Raw genomic sequence first — 20,570 nt, 5'->3', positions numbered from 1 at the left:
AACACAAATACCAAAGTTTTAAAAAGTCGTTACACGAAAAACAAGATGTCACGCGGACATTTAAGTGCACACAATCCCCCCCCCCCCGATGTTATAACTATATTTTAAATATTAAATTTAAATTTGAACATCTTGTACATTAACCATGAATGTCTTCATTTCAACCATGAATATCGAACTATATCATTACCCTTTCTACCATCTGGTTCTAAAATGGGCGGTGCCTTTTGCGTCTTACGTAATCACTTGAGCCAATTAGGAGACAGACGATTGTCGTTGACTCCATCCACAAGGACCACAAAACGTTTGCGGTATTGCGCGATTTAACCGGCGAAGAAAATGACTCGTGATTCTTAGAACAATACCTGTACTTTAACAAAATTACTTGATAATCATAAATAAAGGAATTTATTAATAATATTCTTACCTATTTTCGTACAATCAGAAAGATGTGAATTCAAATTTTCTAAACTAAATTTCTAGATAAGCCTTGGCACTGATAGCTAGTCAAGTTTCAAATCGTTGCTCTTACATACAATTTTTGAGCGGCGGCACGTTCCCAACGTCATAATAGCTAAGCTCCTCCCATCCTGGCGACTGAGGCCAGACTACCTAATGCAGTTCGATATTCATGGTTGAAATGAATACATTCAATCATGCATTAACGTAATAAACCCAAGAGGAATTTTATCGAAAATGAATTTTTCGAGTTACCTGATTTTGGAAATAAGGTAGCCCTGTTTTTTGGAGTTAGATGGCGCCTGTATCAATTGGTACGAAATTCAAATATCACAATAGTGCGTACGCGGGTTATGAGGTCCCGCGAATTGGTCAGAAATCTCACTTAAAATTAAAATTTCTAAATGAAACCGCAGAAATTATCAGTACTAACTAAAAATATAATATTCAACCAAGTCGCTCTTAATTTAAAAACAAATTAACTTTTAAGGCCAAAATCGTCAAAAACCACGAAAATGGGAAAATTATTAACTTATTGCTCTCCGATGCCAAATTTTTTAACGGGCTACCGAGGGTATGCCATATGCTTTCGACTAATATATCACTGACTCTTCTAGACCTAATTCTTGGAGAGATATGTGGAATACGGCAGCGGCGGCATCGGCTACACTGTACGTGTGGGCAAGAATGTATTTATTTATACTCAGGGATAATTAATATGTCGAGATTATTTTTAGCGTTACTCTATTTCCACCCGTTGGGGCCCCCGTTATGCTCCTCCGCTTTAATAAAATCAAATAATACTGCAATCTCATTGGTTCTTAAAAATTACGTTTTTCGACGCGATTAATGCTGCAGCGAGAACGCAAAAAATAAGACCGCCTCCTTCCCCCCCCCCCCCTTAGCGTGAGGGGGTTAGGGCCTCAACGTGTCCGTCGATAGTCTCGACATATTCATTCTCCCTGAGTATAAATAAATACATTCTTGGTGTGGGTAAAAACGTTAAATATACCTTGAAGTTTTGAAGCCTTTTCACAAATCAGGAATACTCCAGTAATCTATGACAAAAACGTTTTATACGTTTAAAAGAGGTAATGAACACTTTTAAATTACTTTTAAATCCAGTTATTAGAGAAAAATCTAGTTACGCACTTACGATATTTTCAACCGCCAGAAATAATGACGTCGGGGAGATGACCTTCACCACCCAACAGATAACTGATAATAACAAGTATTAACTTTCGTTAGCACGAGAGACAGCCGTTCGTTGAAGTATTTATAGTCAATGGATATAGGTATTATATCCTTAATTGGGTTGATTAAAATCGGATAAGAATTGAAGCCATAAACGTGGAATCGGTTAAGAATTGAAGCCATAAACGTGGAATCGGTTAAGAATTGAAGCCATAAACGTGGAATCGGTTAAGAATTGAAGCCATAAATGTGGAATCGGTTAAGAATTGAAGCCATAAACGTGGAATCGGTTAAGAATTGAAGCCATAAATGTGGAATCGGTTAAGAATTGAAGCCATAAATGTGGAATCGGTTAAGAATTGAAGCCATAAATGTGGAATCGGTTAAGAATTGAAGCCATAAATGTGGAATCGGTTAAGAATTGAAGCCATAAATGTGGAATCGGTTAAGAATTGAAGCAATGAATACGTTCGTGGATTTAGGACTGACTTTTGCCTAGGGAATTTTAAGATTTCGAAAATCTTTTTTCTGAAGAGTTTGATGATTGTCTGGATCCCAGAGGCAAACAGACCAAAAATGTTCTTTATATAGAGTAATGGCAGTGCTACGTCACACGACGTAACCCATGCTTTTTCCTATTCATAAAAAATTTGCGCCCACATTGGCGGCCATGGCCAAAGCTACGGAGTGCTACTACTCTATAGATAAAAAAAAGCAAGTCCTTGAAGGATCTCTATACAACGAATATAATTTGGAACGTTATTACAATTAATTTTATCTACTTACATTGATAACAACAATCACTATTTTTGGCGATAAACCTAATTCGAAAAATGTACGTAATCCTCGACGTATCTGTTCTTCGTTGTGTGTTGGCCTGAAGCCCGGAACGAAGATGGACTTGCTTATAATACCGGTTGCTGTTTTAATTTGTTTGCTTTCACTGTGGCTCATGTAAGTGCATAATTTTGGTCGTCTTAAACTCTGTAATGACTGTAGAGGTATTCAATGGTAGTAGAACAATGTAATTACATTTAAAAATATGTTTACTGTATATTACTGTTAATTTTTCGATTAGATTGGGCTTATTTTGTTTCGATGAAACGATAAAGATAGTACGAACTAAATCGAAAAATCGTCGGCAAAACGCACTACGTCATGTGTTTAACGTAACTAGCGTCAATCACCTGAAGCTTCAGTTAAACCTGGTGGCAGAAATTTGAAATTCGTTGATCCACCATAAATATTTAAAAAAAAATGCTTTTACCAAAGCAGTTTAAAGGCAGATTTAAGGGAGGGGCTAAGTAAGGACCGATCAGATATTTTAGATTTAGAGATATTTTATAGTTTATTCCATAAATGTTTGAAAACAATCGCTACGTTTTCATGGAGGTAGGAAACACTGAATTCGGACACGTGAGCCTTTTCGGTAACATGTTTTGAGCCGTTTTCATGACGTCCACTTTCAACCTTGACAACAAAAAACCACTGTTTAGAATTTTTAGACTAGTTTCGATCTCTGCAAAATCTATTGGGCTCTGACGTCCGGCTCTTCTTGTGCAGAAAGACCGAAAATGAATACGACTATCGTGTTTAAAACAGTTCTAGCTCTATTTCTAGTCGAAATAAATAATGTAACCGAAAAACCCTTTCTAGTGTATTCCATGAAGGAATGAATCAAAACGAAACGTTTTCGTTTCGTCCCGTTCAATAAACAACCCGACATTACCAACTTAAACAAACCCCAGCATATCAAACCCATGTTCGATATTCTTAGAAAAATCGGATTTTCTGAGAAAATCAGGTCCGTACACAGCCGCCAAAACTCGGGGGCGCTTAAATTATTTTAGGGGGTGCCAATGCCTTGAGTCATTTTTATCTCCCCACCTATGAAATTAGTAAATTGGGGATGCTCAAGTACTCATTTGGGGGCGCTGAGCATCCCCTGGCGCCCCCCAATGTACGGGCCTGGAGAAAATACGGGTCCATTACCCGTGTTAGAGAAAACACGTGTTAACTCTACACTGTTAAAAAAAAATTCCTTCAGAAGACGTTCAACTTAGAACAGTCTGTTCAAAAATGAACGATAGCGTTCTAAAGGTATGTAACAGAGAACGGTGTGTTCAATATATTATATTTCGTTCAAATTAGAACGAATGCTCTTTCGCCCTCTGGAGGAAGGCTTGTAAACTACACAATAGAATAGATTCGTTCCAAGAGCTAGGAGATCGTTCCCCTTAGAACAGGTCTTACACACAATCCTATATGGTTTCTTTGTATCGTCTTCATGTACATGTACTAACATATAAGCGTGACACTTTCAACGTATGACCAAAAGTAACAAATAAGTGTGACAGTATTTTGCGGAAAACGTCGTAAGGCCAAAAGTAACAAATAAGTGTGACACTATTTTGCGGAAAACTTCGTATGGCCAAAAGTAACAAACAAGTATAACATCCATATAGTAATAAATGAGTGGTATAGAGTGCGCTTTGTTATAGGTAGTTTTTTCGTGCATTATTATGTTGTTTTAAGTTAGTGTACTGGTTGATTAAACTATTACTCGCAGTTATTTATTTCCAGGGTGAGTAAGAACATGTTGTAATGAAGTTGTTTATGTAGTTGTATGTACAGTGTGTTTGGAAATTTACCGAAGATTCAATTTCATTGTTAGAGCGTAGCTCCTTCACTAGCGACGAAGTGGAAAACGAAAAAGGGTTGTGAAAGGTCTGAATTTATAGGACACGCACCGTTTTTTTAAAGTATATTTTTATTTGATTGGCAAGGTAGACGAAATTAATTCGGAAATGTAATTGCCCAAGTTCCAGAATTAAAATTTACAGAAAATATTTCGTAATAAACTGCAATTTGGTTTGACGTTTTCAGCATAGAAATAAATTCTAACATCGTTTGTTACCAGTTCTCGGCCTTTAGGCTGGGATTAGAATGAAATAACTTTTGCGCTATGAAAAAGGTTTTATTTGTTTTACAAATATCACTTACGTGGTAGATATTTTAAGCTTAATAAGATGGTTGTAGTTGAGGAAACTTGAGGTTGGAACTAAATTCAAATTATCTAGTTTTATTAATTTAGCATGATGAACTGCCGGCAGGAGACATGAGCTATAATTTAGAAAGCAATAACGATAAAGCATTCCAAGTCGAACGAGAAAATGATCCACGGCGAACGACAAAGTGTTCCACCGCGAACGACAAAACGTTCTAATTTGAACAAAGAAGGTTTGTTCGATATAGAACATCTAAGTTCAATATTGAACCATCAACCATCGTTCTTTATCGAACGAATATTTTTTGTTCATATTAGAACAAAATGGCGTTCTGTTACAGGGACAACCTTCTGAACGGCGATTTGTTCAAATAAGAACATTTTTTTAACAGTGTAACACAACCGTTTTCATGCAATGTATAGCACGGATTTCGAAATTCGGTTTACACCAAACAAGAATTTACTACCTCCATGAAAACGTAGTCTGTGTAAGATATCACAAAAGTTATAAAACTTTAGGGCTGGTCTCAAGCATGGGCCAATAAAATATATTATAATTTAATATTTTATCAATGAATTTACTATTACGGTTTTAAGGTTCAAATTTAAGCAAAGGGTTTTAAAATATAAAAATTTCCATCTGATAAAAGGTTACGCAAATAGAGTGATTCTTCATATGGTTATGTAATTAATTAACAAAGCATATATTATCACTCTTAGAAAATCACAACATACTTGTAGGAATGTAGACGTAGCTAGCATTTTAGTGTGCATTCACACGTTTTCGAGGGGTATGAGATGATGAATAGTGCTCCCGTAAGATATATATTATTAACTCCTGATCATACTAAAACACATTATGAAAACAGCAAAAGAAAAAGGAGAATCGACGTGTTTCGTAAGAATGGGATCCTTGGGCCCGCGCCCAACTTGATCTGGGGGAACCTGCCCGAGATCAACCAAAAGGTAAAATGCGCACTGAATTACTCACTTTCAATTCAGCCGAAATAAACCTCTTTTGCGTTTCAGAGCCTCCCGGAAGCGTTGAAGCAATGGAGAAGCAAATACGGAAAACAATTTGGGTAACTATACAAAATCACGTAGTTTTGCAATTTTTTAATGCACTAGTATCCGAGGTAAATGAACCGAAGTTCTCAGAATCCCATATTTCACATACTGGAGGGTTTCGGTCGGGCTGGGAACTCCGAACTAGACTCTGCAGCAGGGTTGCACGAACCCAGGAAAACACATATCAAATTCATTGGCGCGTAACAATACTAATACTTAAGTGGCGTAGGAACGCTAGGAACCAGGCCGGCCATAGAAGTCGCGCACTATCCCGTCCCGTTGTTATCGGCGACAGCCTTGTCAAAGATAAATATTGGTCGATCAGAGTTGCATGACAGATACCGAATTATCGTACGTAGTTTCGATTTGGATAGTATTTAAAACCATAAGAATCGTAGGCGGAAAGATAATTTTTTTCCCGAGATCGTAGTTTTGATCGCATTTTCAGCGTACGATCGCTTCGCCGAATCGCGGTCACTGTCACTCCTCCGTTACAGAAATGTCCGGAGCAACTGACCATAGCGACACTTTATACATAAATTAGTACAGTTTATTACTCGACTTTGCTCGTTCAACTATATTTTCAAAATGCAGTAGGAAAACTACCTATATCTTCCTCCCATATCAATTTCTACAAGGCCTAGTGACCTTGGTCATCTGCGGCTGCTCGTGGCCTTAGCCCCGGCCCTGTATTCGGATCCTTTATTTCCGCTTCATTTCCTTTGGCTAAGGCCAAGAATATAAATATCAATGGCTGTATTTTTTTTAATCGTAGATATTTTTTGGGAGCCAATCCGTTTTTAGTTGTGATGGACACCGAAGTGATCAAACAAGTCCAAATAAAGGACTTCCAGTCCTTCATTAACAGACCCGTATGAAAATATGTCGAAGAAATCGCGTTGAATCGATTCGTAATATTTTAAATGAAATTTTGCAGAGGCTGGTTCCGGGCGGAGTATTCGCTGATGGCGCTTTGAGCCACCACGTCATCAACGAAATCGATGACATCTGGAAACATCAACGAGCTATTCTCACCCCGACGTTTACTAGTGGCAAAATGAAGCAGGTAAAACGATATATAAGTTGATAAATTTAAGTTTAATCACTGTTATTATTGAGCGTGTTAATTTAATATTAATATTATCATTTAGTTTTGTAAAACCAAAAATATTAAATTTAAAGGGGAACGGCCAAGCTTTTCCAAATATGGCCTTATTTCCGTATCAAAAGATTAACAAGACGTTCAATATACTAACACGTACCTTTTTTGTCTTGAATAAATAGCTTTTGGCCCAAAAAGTTGAAACGAAAAATAACGCCAGGTGTTTGGGTTTGAATTTTAGCCGCCATCTTAGGGGCTGCCGCCAGCGCCCCTATCCCCGTATTAGCGATTTGCGAACTATCCTAACTTTTACAATCGCGCAATTTAGGCTTAAGTCTCTTATAACTGAAACGCGCGCGCGTGCAAAACAAATTTTTGCGTCTTCAGCAGCGCGCGCTTTTACGTTGTTTTTCTGTCTCACCGACTTCTCACCAGGTGTCGCGGCGGACGCGCGCTTTTCGATTTCCCGAAATTTCTTTATTTTATTAAAAATTAATCACTCAATATTTTTTGATGCGGTTTTCGCCATAAATTTTAGTTTTTAATTGGCTATAGGGCTATCTAACTGGTTAAAGCTTGACCGTTCCGCTTTAAATATTCGAAAGTGCACCTCGGTCAGAAAAACCGATTGTTCTTTAAAGCTTGGAGCAATTTGGTTTTGTAAAAATGATGGCTCGTGTGAATAGGGCAATAGTGTCTTAAACCTCTGAATAGGCCGATAAAAATATTTCGCCTAAGTTGTTCTCTTTCCGTCGCTACTAGAGGATTTCGGAAAGGGGGTAGGAAGGGAAAGTTAGGCTGTGACGTATGTTCAACAGCAGCGCCATCTATGTACAGATATCAAAACTATAAAAAACGTTAAAAACCAATTTCGTCTGCTGCAGTATTTTGTGGGAAACATAAGCCTTAGCAAGAACCGTGGCCTTACGCGAACGTTTCTTATGATTAACACGTAAATTATAAGTTAAAAATATCAAATGAATCGTCTAATTGGAATTGGAGGATCTGTTCGCTGTTTTATTTAGATGCTATTTAATTTACATTTATCAAAAACATTAACAAACCTTTTCTTTGGAGAATCCGTCGCTTCAAACTTGCCGATTCGCGAATTGCGAATTCGTTAGACTGCAAAAAAAATCGTCGAAGTTTGCCGTAAATTCCGACCAATCAGAGAAATCCTCTTCTTCGCGGGTTTACGCGGGGGAAGTCTCCTCGTAGGATAATATTTTTATCGGCCTATTAGAACATCGAGCTTTCTAACCAGTGGCGAAGCCGGTTAGATTTTGAAAAGCGCAATTAAATGTGTAACTAAGTTTAACAGTAGCTAGTCACTTAAAGTCAACTGATGACCAATGCATACATCAAGCATGGGCAAACTAGTAGTTTGTCCATGCATCAAGCGCGCTAGAGATTTTGTCTTTCGCAAAGCTACGACTACCTTATACTCAGTGATGTAGTCCTAAAATAAAAAGAACCGGGGCGCTACCTGGGTACGGCCAACTTCGATTTCGCGCGTAACCGAAGTTGGCTGTACCGGCTGCTATAAATGTAGGTCCAACTTCGATTTTTAGCGTGATCGAAGTTGGACGTAGCTAGGTAACGATTTGAAATTGCTATGGTATTTTTCTGCGGGCAAAATTTATCATAAAGTCACACACCCTTTATTCGAGAAAAATGATTTATGAAATAGAAATAAGGCGTGCCCTGGAAAGTTTAAAAAAAGAGGCAGGGCGCGCCCTGGCAAAATGGAGCCCTGCCTTTGAAAAAAGCACCGGGGCGACGCCCTGCCCCGCCCTGGCCCAACTACACCACTGCTTATCCTGCGTAGGCAGTTGATGCCTTGAGTCTCCAGTCGCACGTTTTCGGGAACCAATAAGATTGATTGTCAGTTAGAGGGGAGGGGCATACTTAAATACAAATAAATAAATAATCTTACAGATGATACCTCACATGGACAAAGCCGTAGATTGCCTTCTGAGCAAAATTGACGCTCAAATCGAAAAGGATTCCGGTTTCGACATTTACGAAATGTTCAAAGGGTTGACGTTGGACGTCATTTCGAGAACCGCTTTCGGCACGGAGACCAATGTCCAATCCAATCCGGAGGACCCATTTCTGCTCGGAGTCAAAGAACTTCTCGGAGACGGATCATCACCATATCTCACCCTGGTATCCTGTAAGTGCCACAATTTCACCGTTTGAGGGAAAATCCGATATGTTTTAAAATATATTACTGTTTTGCATTTATGAAAATAGTGAAGTTTTATGAGTCGTAATTGGGTTACGAAATTGAAAGACAAAATATTCAATAATTCCACGCCAATGTTAATCTCGCTTTTAAAATTCTTAGATTGGAAATTTATGTTTGTCATGTCCAAGGGCGTATCCAGAAGTTTATTTCGGGTGGGGTTTGAACTATGCATTCTTTTTTTGACCTAAGATCCATTTACTGTTTGCACTCCCAGGGTTCATTTTGGGGACTTGAACTACCAAACCCACTCCCTTGGGTCCTGTCCTCGGTTATGACTTGCGCTGCAGGTAATAACCACTTAATTCTTATCTAAATAAAATTAAAATAAGCGTTCACTAATTTAAAAGTAAAATTTCTGACAACAGTGGCTTATTAAGGCAAGGTTAACGGTAATAGTTAGTGTAGGGAGCTGTTGGCTCAATCGTGTGGCATGCAGGGCTTGCCACCACCCTCCTACGCATTGTAACCCGGCCACCTGAATTAAAGGCTTCAAAAGTCGCTTGATGACTTAGGCCTAAAGTGGTGCCTTGGGTATTAGCCTAGCTGATTTATTATTATTACGCTTAGGCAGTATAAAGCGTCTTGAAAAATTAGGTGTAATTTTGATTCCTGATTGGAGTATGATACGCAGTGACTTCCTCGAACAAATTATCTTGGCTACTAAGCTCGGAGGAAACCCGTGGGAAAGGTGCATGTTGTGTCAAGGGTTGAGTTATTGAACAGCTACTATTTTAAATCATTTAATAACTATATTTAAAATTACAAAAGTTGGAGTTTTAAGTATATTGTTTCTACAGTCAAGTGACTGCCTTGACGTCCGATCCCTTAACTGACGCGATATGCTTGCTTATGCACGAAATACAAATGTATGTAGATATATTACAGCGCACTAGTCCAACCTGTGCTTAAGATGGTGACATACGTAACATAATGGGGAATGGTGGTTAGAGAAGCTTACAAACTGTTGGCTTTTCGTTTGCAGAACAGACAATTTGCCATTACAATTTACAACAACACAATACCAGGCGAAAATGCAGCAGTTTGTGTAGCTTTTTCTTTGACCGCAACGGGGCTCCATGTAAACTGAAAAGTCTAAATTGACACTGCTAAAGACCAATCACCAAATCCATCAACCGCGATCCTGGTCGATATCAACATAAAATTCGTTAAATCCCACTATCAAACGTCCTACTTTATACCGCACTAATTCAATTTTGGAACGAAGCGAGTGTTTCCTTGGAAACTTCCATGGATAACATTATTTTAACCCATCAAAATATTTCTAGTATGTTTCCCTGAGATTCACTTCTTGCTGGGCCCCATGAGGAAGATGACGGCGGTGTTAGAATCATTGTTGGCTATCAGCCACGTTCGCGCTATGTTGTCTCAATGTATTGACATGGTTCGTTTGAGAAAATCTGATCCCAAGGTGAGTTTATATTCTAGACGTTCCTGCTGAAATGCTGGGGTCACTTAACCTCTGTATAACGGTACTGTCTAATAATTTTTTCCAGAACCGCCGTGAAGACATGCTTCAGCTGATGATTGACGCGGAACTCTCAGGCGACATGAAAAACGTGACGGGAGAATCCCTGACTGCCGGATACGAATCAGAAGTGAAACAGTCCACTATTGCCGGTGATTACACTGGGTTAAATAAAAAATGCCTGTTAAAGAAAATATAACCTCTATCATAAGCCTATCATAACGTCCCCATAAGAAAAGGTCTACCATAGGAGCCCATGTTAACGGCGTTGTCCTGGATAAAAGAAAATGAACGTACGACGATAGGGCAGTAGTGACATCTTCGTTTTCCAAATTTCTACCTAGAATTTTGAGATGAAATTGAAATCTGAGGAAAGTGCCCTACCCAGATATTTTGGTGATCATTAAAGTTTTTCAGTTGAACGCATTTTTATTTTAATATAATAAAATTTAATTTTTTCGTTCAAAAAACAATTAGCAATTAGAAATATAAACAAATAAATTTATAAAAATATGAATATCTATAAATGTTAAATATTTGTCGAACCATCGCAACCATAGTCTATAAATCTCTCTTCGTCCAAGTTCGTCGTGACACCTGATCATGGCGCTCGTTCCGCGTGCAAACTTGCAGTCAATCTAACACAAACGGGCCGCCCGTCAATCGTTACATTCTCTGCTCGATTGCCCATTGAGCATTGGACGACAGATTAACATTCTAAATTTCATCAATTTAAAAATATGCATTGCGGAGCGCCTCGCTCACTCATACTTCGCCACTAAAAACAGTGCCCTACTAGTCAGGGCTGCCTTATCCATAAGGCAGACTAGGGAAAGTGCCTAGGGCCTACTAAAATTTAAGGAGATATAAGGGCCTACGATTCTATGTAATAGGGCCTACGAAGGTCCGAAAAGTCAGTCAATGAGAGATTTTTGCCTAAGGCCTACGGAAAGGTTAACACGGCCCTGCTACTAGTGCCCTACTCAAATTTTAAGGCTGGTTACGGCGCTGGTTGATAAATGCCACACAAAACGCGTCTAAATCTCACGTTTGAAAAATAAATACCTCAGAAACCAGTTCTCTTATTCCTAAAAGCCAGTTTTAGGTTCTGATGAATCTTTTGCTACGATAAGTGTTAATTTTAAGTTTGAAAGTGACATAATTGTGACTAAGCCTTGGCTACGGTGCTAAGGGCTCGCGGCGGAGATTTCTCTCGCCTGGTTCTAAGTTTAAAAACGTTCGCGCACGCCTTCTGCGCATTCATCATGCAACGCGCGACATTCATTTGGGTAAATACGTAGTTGATGACGTAGCCACTAGGAGGTACAGATTTTGAACACCTACCTCTTAATAACGGGTGATCGTCAAAAATTTGACTTAAGCCTTTGCTTATGCACAAAGGAGTTCCACTTCCTCCTATGGCTTTTGACATTTTCGACGCTTGCTTGGTGGTTTTTAGAGGTGGTAATTGTTATGGTTTTCTGGAAACCGAAAACTAATACTATCTGCATAGACATTTTCTTTCCCAACACTAGTTTTCTTACTGAGGAATTGTAATAATTTTGTTTTGAAGGTGACGCAAAAAAGAAGTCGTCGAGCTATGCTCTCAACACTAGCGAAGTTGCATCCAACACAATTCTCTTCGTCTTCGCGGGGTAAGACAGCAAAAATGATGCTCTAACAAGAATGTTAGATTGGGGAAGAATGACAATGTCGAGACAATTTTCAGCTTTGCTCCCAATCCACCCCCCCCCCCCCCCATCTTCAAGCTCTAGCAATAAGCTACTTTCCCCAAAAAATCCAGGTTGGGCCTCCAGTCTCCAGTCCTCCAGTCTCCAAACATCAACCAATCCGGTATCCCTTCCTTAGATAGGGTCCAGATTTAAGGAATCAGCGACAGTTAAAAATTTCAACCCACTTTATATTATCGTTTATTGTTGGTGTGGGAAATACGCGCGTAAAACAGTGTTATAAAAGTGTAAAGGAAACATGTTAGAATTCAGACGTAGCTTTATTGTCTACACTCTAATCTCCTTCAAGTTCCCTCAACACGTTTTCAAGAGATCAAAAGTAATGAAGTCACCAAGTAATAATTAGTAATATAAACCAAAAATGGAACGAAAACTAAAATCGCAATATAATCCGGCAATATATACCTTCATGGCGTACTTAGGTTAGGCGCCCACTGGCTCTCAGTTTCGTATTCGTCCTGCCTTCCACAAGGCATTGTCTCGGTTACGAAGCAAAGGCTTGTGAATGGTAGGACGGAGACGTTACGAAGAGCAGTGAGCAGGGCCGCCTTATCCATAAGGCAGATTATACAAAGTGCCTAGGGCCTACGAAACTTTTAGGAGACATAAGGTCCTACGATTCCATATAATAGGGCCTACGAAGCTCCGAAAAGACGGTAATTGAGAGATTTTTGCCTAAGGCCTACGGAAAGGTTAAAACAACCCTGGCAGTGGGCGCCTGGCTTTAAAGGTACACCCTGGTGTTTGAATTTAACCAGATTCACGTGCTGGTTTCCAGAATACGATTGGTGGTAAATCAAACGCCAGTGTATGAGAAGTAGAGGAAACTAGTGAATAAATGCACTACAATGCGTAAAACGTTGCATTTTTGACTGGGACTCTCTTTTTAGTTACGAAACGACAAGCACGGCGTTAGGGTTCACAGCGCACGTCTTGGTTAATAATCCTGAAATTCAAGAAAGGATTCGACAGGAAATACTTCGAGTCGAAGAGGAAGACGTAAATAGTTTTTTTGCTTTTAATTTAGCGATGGTTTTGGGATATCTTTAATTTTTTACAATGTAAGATGTGTAAAAGACTAATCAGGCTCCCCAAAAACCTTGAAAGGCTATAGACGCTTCATTAAAACATCTACAAGAAAATTGCTAATAAGTAATATATCCGAGAGACATGACCTGCAAGTAATTACTTGAAATAATAGAAACTTTTCACCTGTACGAAGTACAAGTGTTTGACATATTAAGGCTTAGCAAAAGCACGACATTCGGTTAACAGGTGACGCTGAAAAGGGGGGAAATACGAAAGAGGGCAAAGTATCATATTTTCTTTAAAGTCGTCTACTACTACTTCAATTAAATTTTTCGAAATAATTTATTGGTATTCACTCGTAATACAAATTAAAAAATTCCATAAAAATATAAAAATAATTATTACACATATAATAGTTAGAAAACGTCCACGACATGATGTAGGAGCAGACGACTTTGAAGAAAATAAGGTGCTTTGTCCTCTATCGTAATCCCCCCCTCTTCTAAGCCTCGGCGATATAAAATTGCAATCATGATTGACCTTAGGAGTGGTTAAAAAATGTCGAACCACCGTCAAGAATTATAATTTATACGAAAATCAATTATATAAATCAATAAAATTATCTTATGAACTATTTCAGGGTAAAATAGACTATATCAGTTTAAGTAAACTAAAATACATGGACATGGTGTTCTCGGAGGTACTGCGATACTATCCCCCTGTTACCACGTAAGTTAATTTCCTTCTATTTATACTGTCTTAGTACCTAATTTCAAAAGAGGTTAAAATATATCAATCGTACTGCACTCTCACTATCTCCGCTATCCTCGCTCACCTAGCAGTGATTGTAGGTGGTGATCTTGGTATATTCCTCCTATCATCCTGGAACTGCTTCTGCTAGAGAGCTTTCTCCCTTTTGAGTTTGAAGGGGTGAAGGTTTGACTAGGTTTTGAATATGAATATATGAATGCGAAACACTTCATATTATTTATCTGTTAGTAGGCCTTTCTGTAAAGTAACATTGGCATTCTTGTTTTGATGCTTCTGATGCGTCACGGATAACGTATCGATGACGTATAACTATGAAATTATATAAAGGTTAATTTGACGAGGCTCCCTGTTTTTAAGTATAGAATGAATTGAACTTCTTCGTATTTCGTGACGAATGAGCTACATAACAACAAGACAGTTCAGCAAGCGTAGCTTATTTTATGGAAATACCTATTTTTCTTGGCAGACCAAAATTCCTTGAAAATTTCGCTGTACTACTGATAAAAAATTTCCAAAAGCGGGTAAAGAGTCCGCTGAGCTCCCCTAAAATTAAACCGTAAATACCGTTAAAAAGTTGATGTTAGTTGAATTTAAAATCTTAATTGGGAAATGAAGAAAACGGGGTAATTTAAAAAATCAGATATATGAGGGAGTCCTGGACTCCTAAAGAAAATCAACAGATTGAGGGGTCTGCGTCCAGAGCACCCTCGTGAAAATAGTCACTATTTACAAGTCTGTTACTTACTGTACCATTATAACTGCCAACTTTTAAACAACTGCGATAGCAAGGTGACCAGTAATGGTTGGAACCAAATGGCCACTAGCGTACTATATCTCTATACCCACAAACACACTCTTAAGTATGCCATTAAGAGCAATATAAAATGCTTTAAAATTTGGGAGGTTGTACTTGGTGGTGGACATATTTCAATTTTAAATTACCATTTTACACTCCGCGAAATCTACATTCATTTATCGTAAGATAGGAGTTTTTCTCAAGTTTACACAGGGTTTTCTTTGAACGAATCTATCTCCGTCTAAGCTCAGGCGTCGGAATTCTACATAAGATTGTAGGAATAGAAACTCCTACAGTCTTCTCATTCTAAAGGTCAATCAACCGCCCTCCTAGTGGAAAAAAGTTAAACAAAACGTGAAATTCGTTGAGCCACCTAAGAACATCTTAAATTTCTGTATACTCTCTTATGCATCACCCTCGATTTTTCCTGTAGATAAACCTTTTTCCCCCAAAATGGCGGCCATTCTACTAATCGATATAATGAAACAATAACTGAACCTCAAGTTATACTACCATTTCGTTAATTCCCCAGCTGTTATGTTCATTGTATAATTTCTTATACTTACTTTTCAGATTCGTATCAAGATTTTCCAAAAAGAATATTTCATACGGCAGCGTTCGAATCCCCAAAGACGTCAGTGTGATCGTCCCAGCGGAACTTCTACACAGAGATCCCGAGTTGTGGAGCGAACCAGATCAATTTATTCCCGAAAGGTCAGTCTTTCGTTGTTTATTTCTTTTAGAAGAGCTTTCTCCAAAGTTACATTTGTTCCTTTTAGATTCGCCCCAGAGAACCGGGGCAAAATAAACTCAATGGCTTATCAGCCGTTTGGGCAAGGTCCCCGCAACTGCATCGGGATGCGATTCGCCCAAGTGGAAGCTAAATTAGCCCTCGCCCGAATACTACGGCAATACAAGTTGCTTCCCTGTGCTAAAACTGAAACTGTAAGTTGAAATTAGATGTTTTTTTCATCTAATTAAGATGTGCTTTCGTAACCAATTGAATTTTATGTTAAGAACACTGAAATTAACTAAAGTTATTTATCTGGTTCTACCAGTAAATTATATATGTATGGAATGTTTAAGCATCCATTGTCATTTCAACTCACACAGAAAATGAATTTACGAAATCCCGACTCGTTCTAACACCGAAGTTCTTGTATTTGGGCTGACATTAATTATTATGACGCCCCTCAAAAATTGTATTAAAGAGCAACGTTTTGAAACTTGACTTCCAGTGCCAAGGCTTAACGCGAAAATTAGTTTTTTAACTTTTTGATTGAACGAAAAATATGCTCTCCGAGCCACTCGCACTCATCATCTCGATCAAGTTGCAGTGGACCTTTCTATACTAACCACCGGTAATTTTACCAGCGCAGGTCGGGTGGCAAGACTTTCGCATCCGCCACTGCCAAAGCTACTCTGCTTGCCGTCACGAGTATGACATTATCCCGCTCCTTCCTTCGAAGGCCCGGCGATGGCTCCGATCACATATTTTGCACATGGTATCCAGAAACTCCTCTTTCTAACCAAGGCCTTCAAGGCTCCTGGGCCTGATGTGGTCCCGTCGGCTCTTATCCACCACTGTGCCGACCTGCTAGCGGCACCGCTGGCGTCCATATTCCAACTGTCCTACGTCACGGACTTGGACAACGTTACCCCGGTCCCTAAAGGAACCGAAGATTCCGATCCAGCAGAATACCACCCCATTGCCTTGCTCTGTCTAGTCCTCAAGATCAACGAGCACGTCGGTGCCCCGGCTATTACGAGCCATTTCAGCATCCATGATCTAATTCGCCCGTAACAGCATGGGATTCGCAGCGGATTCAGCACCGAAACACAGTGCTGCGTTGACGACTAGTCCTCTGGTCTTGAATCTTCTGGGTGGCTGGACATCATTTTCCTTGACTTTCCCAAGGCCTTCGACTCGGTCCCCCACTATCTCCTGAAGGCCAAGCTTCACTCGTATGGAGTCCAGGGCAAAACCCTTTTTTGGCTCGGCGCCTACCTCCGTGGTCCTTCCAGGGGCTACATCGGAATGGCTCCACGCTGCCTCTGGAGTCCCCCTGCGGTTCGTCATCTACAATAACGACATGCGATGGCGTTGTGTCACCAATTTATATCTTTACCAATGACGTCGCGCTCTCGCGTACCATCTACTCTCCCCCGACGTCTCAATTCTTCAACAAGACCTTACTTCCATCCCGGAATGTAGTCAAACTGGGCGTCTTCCGTTAAATACGGCTAAATTCACAGTGCTGACCCTCACGTCACTCATTAAGCACCGCTGCGGCAAGTCACTGCCCAAAAATACCTCGGTGTTACACTTACACCCACCCATGTCGATAAAATAACCTCCCAAGCGTCGCGATCTCTGGAGACTGAGACTCTTCCGCCGGCATTTATCCCATTGTTCATTCGCAAGCAATGCCTATCCTGGAATGTTGTTCCGCGGTGTGGAATCCCGACAAGATCCGTGACATCCATGCTCTTGATATGGTTCATCGACGCACAGTCCGTTTAGCGGCCGTGGTAGGCTTCTCATTGAATAGATTTGTCTCTATCTGCACAACCAAGTTCCGCGGTTAAACCATAGAGGAACTAGGTTAAACAGTAGTTAGGGCCGATTTGTCAGCCCCTTTCATCCGACCCCCACTGAAAACATTTTTAAAAAATACGCAGTCTTATAATTTTGTATCCGATTGACTTTTAAATTCCGTTTAATTTTTAATCTATATTACCAGGAAACTATATAGGTATACACTTGGAACGTCTAAGGAAGATTTTTACGGCCGTGTCTTAAAGCGGGAAAACTCACGATAAAAACTCGCGCCTCGGTACCCTAATTCGACGAAAACTCGTCATTAAGCCTAGTCATGGTTATTATATTATTTGCTTACCTGATTATCTCTTTTATAACCATACAAATACCTGAAATTAGGTATCACTACACTTCTTTCGCGAAGAACATTATAATTACTTTAAAATATTAAGTACGATAACAAATTGAGGTTTTTAAATCTATTGTTTTATAAGTCTATTTTGCGCGGGAAGATCGCCTATTTGTTACCATGACGACGCATTCTTTTCGCGTCAAACCTCCAATGAATTTGAAATGTCGTGTTACGTCTAACACTTGACGTAGTTAAGCCCCGCCTTTTTCTCGACGCGCTTTCATCACCGTCCCAATGGAACCTTAGACATTCCCAGTGTATACCTCTATAGTTTTCTGATATTACTGCTATACTTCTACACTGTGTGCACGTTTCAGCTCTGTCAGGTAAACAGGGGACGCAACTGCCCCCTATTTAAAAACAATTACGCAGTCTTATAATTTTGGATCCGATTGACCTTGAAATTCCGTTTCATTTCTCATCTTTATTACTGCTATACCTCTACACTGTGTGCACGTTTCAGCTCAGTCAGGAAAACAGGGGACGCAACAGCCCCCTTTTCTGATTTTGAGCGTTGATTTACGCAGAGTACGAAAGTTCCCAAAAATCTCGCGGATAATGCGTTATTAATAGATTAGTTTCTATTGGATTTGAGATACGGGACCCAAATTTAGAATACAGATAAAGAAGCTGAAGTCTGACGCTATGCTTAACCATTTCAACACGCGCCGAGGCTTATTGAGCGTACGCGAATTTTCTTCTTAGTTCCTATTGGATTTGAGATACGGGGCTTAAACCTTGAATATAGGTAAAGGTGGTTACGTTTGGCACTATGCTTAGCTATATTAACATGCGCCAAGGCTTATAGATCCTATAGGAATGTTCTTCGTAGTTTGGACTGGATATGAGATACGGGGCTCAAACTTTTAAACCAGTTAGGAAGCTGAAGTCTGACCCTATGTTTAACTCTTTTAGCCCGCGCCAAGGGTTAGTGAGCGTATGCGAATTTTCTTCGTAGTTCCTATGGGATTTGAGATACGGAGCTCAAACTTAGAATACAGATAAAGAAGCTTACGTCTGACGCTATGCTTAACCATTTGACACGCTCCAAGGCTTAGGGAAAAATTAATTTCACCTCATTGATGTGGAACTAATATTACGGCCTTGGCTGGCTTGTTTCACTCTTGTTTCGTCTGTGCAGAGCGTTTTAATATACCTAAGAAGCTAAAAATGTCCAAATTGACTAATCTAATGGTGTACTATCCATGCCATTACCTTCGGTGTTTTTTTTTATATTCCTTCACGGAAGCTTGTTCCGCCACCAGGGTTCGCAGTGTTTCCGTTCTTATATTATAGGAAATCGTACAGTGTAATGAACCAAAGTATGTAAAAATATTTCCACATTATCTTTCCTGGAAATTATTCAAAAATTTCGGGTCTCTGGCACACTGCGTAGGGATAGGCCCTTCAATAAATACCGCTCTCTTTTTTATTTCCCCCCAACGCGCATACGCGTGAGTCACTGTATAAAATAGTCACGTGTTCATGTTAGTTTTATTTGTAAGGCTTAAACGCACTCTCGCAAGCTCAAAATTGGTGTTAGCGTCGAGTTCGGGACTACTTATTTTATTTCAATTTTTTCCATTAGATAGTAGCGGCAATGAGAGTAGCGGAGGTGTCTCTAACTACGCTGTACAGCCAAAGGTAGCGGAGAGAGGATTTTCAGCCCCCTGGAGTGACTGATTTCTAACTCTTTGTGGCATATCGTTCATTCCTTCCCACATATACTTTTACTCTAAGGTTCGACTTTCACAATAAACATTGAAGTGAGATTGGAATAGCTCGTAGCATGAGTCGCGATAGACTCCATCGCCATCTCTTTTTCATCAAAGAACTAAAAGCTACCTATGTGAGAAAATTCAGCTGGCGAGAGTGCGTTTAAGTTGATAACGCGTTCATTTGTTTTTCTTTCAGGAGGCGCGTGCGAAATTGAACGAGCCTTTAAATATTGGAATATTAAGCAGCGCGCGCGTTAAAATATAACGCTTTCACAAGAATGTCCTGGCTCTCTGTATTACTACCAAGGGCGTATTTCAGGGTTGGAGTTTGGGGGTCAACTCCCCCCCGAAATCAAATAAAACCCTGGATATGCCCTTGTATGATACCGTACCCTGGCTTTCGCTGTCTCCATTTTGAGCAGTTCAGATCTTAGGCACTTACCAGATAAAGGTTTTTCTCAATATTCTTCTCACATTGGGAGGCTTGGTCTACTCGAATGTTCGTTTCATCTTCTGATAATTAATTTAATTATATATATATATTTTTTACAGGGAGATATCGAAATTGTTTTTAAAGTGGCGATATCAGCTCCGAAGAATGGAGTGTTTGTTAAAGCTCAGAAGATATAGGATTGGTATAGGATGAATTTAGGATAGATACAACTAAAGATTTTTTAAATTTTATAAATGTGTTGTATCATATCATTTTGAAAATATATTATTTTGGTAAATAAAAATATATTCCTTTGACAAATAAACATGATAATATATTAGTTTGATAAAACTATAGCCAAACCGTCGCGCCAGAAAGAACCTAGAGTTCACTAAATTATTTTCCAGGCTTTATTCTTCATTTCAGCAAAATTGATATAGAACTTCGTACCCTAGATTCGAATTCGGATAGCTTTCTGATTTAAGTTTTTGTAACGAAACGTTTACCCACTTCCGGCACGTGACCGCCGAAAACTATGCCTCCATCGGTCG

The 20,570-nt window shown here is 39.4% G+C and overlaps 1 protein-coding gene across 1 annotated transcript; it reads left to right on the top strand.

Moving 5' to 3' along the window:
- The first annotated feature begins 2,485 nt into the window (after positions 1-2,485).
- On the top strand, positions 2,486-20,344 carry LOC149959837 (cytochrome P450 3A6-like). The gene is made up of 14 exons (XM_090166554.1): positions 2,486-2,607; positions 5,530-5,626; positions 5,690-5,742; positions 6,504-6,600; positions 6,666-6,794; positions 8,769-9,006; positions 10,368-10,510; positions 10,596-10,719; positions 12,141-12,222; positions 13,209-13,317; positions 13,988-14,076; positions 15,488-15,628; positions 15,694-15,859; positions 20,139-20,344. Exons 1-14 carry the CDS (start codon positions 2,549-2,551, stop codon positions 20,214-20,216), a joined length of 1,605 nt encoding a protein of 534 aa, XP_090022680.1. The 5' UTR covers positions 2,486-2,548; the 3' UTR covers positions 20,217-20,344.
- Positions 20,345-20,570: the final 226 nt, after the last annotated feature.

This window comes from Leiobunum rupestre, chromosome 2, assembly GCF_980474605.1.
Source record: "Leiobunum rupestre chromosome 2, qqLeiRupe1.1.hap1, whole genome shotgun sequence".
NCBI lineage: Eukaryota > Metazoa > Arthropoda > Arachnida > Opiliones > Sclerosomatidae > Leiobunum > Leiobunum rupestre.
Note: the sequence above shows the minus strand (reverse complement) of the source record. Positions and strands in the feature narration are given on the sequence as shown.

What these genes read in the sequence shown, in the direction of transcription:
- LOC149959837 (XM_090166554.1), top strand. Translation starts at nt 2,549, where the DNA reads ATGGACTTGCTTATAATACCGGTTGCTGTTTTAATTTGTTTGCTTTCA. An exon ending in TTCGAGTCGAAGAGGAAGAC is followed by an intron (nt 13,318 to 13,987) that starts GTAAATAGTTTT and finishes GAACTATTTCAG; the next exon opens with GGTAAAATAGACTATATCAG. An exon ending in GATCAATTTATTCCCGAAAG is followed by an intron (nt 15,629 to 15,693) that starts GTCAGTCTTTCG and finishes TGTTCCTTTTAG; the next exon opens with ATTCGCCCCAGAGAACCGGG.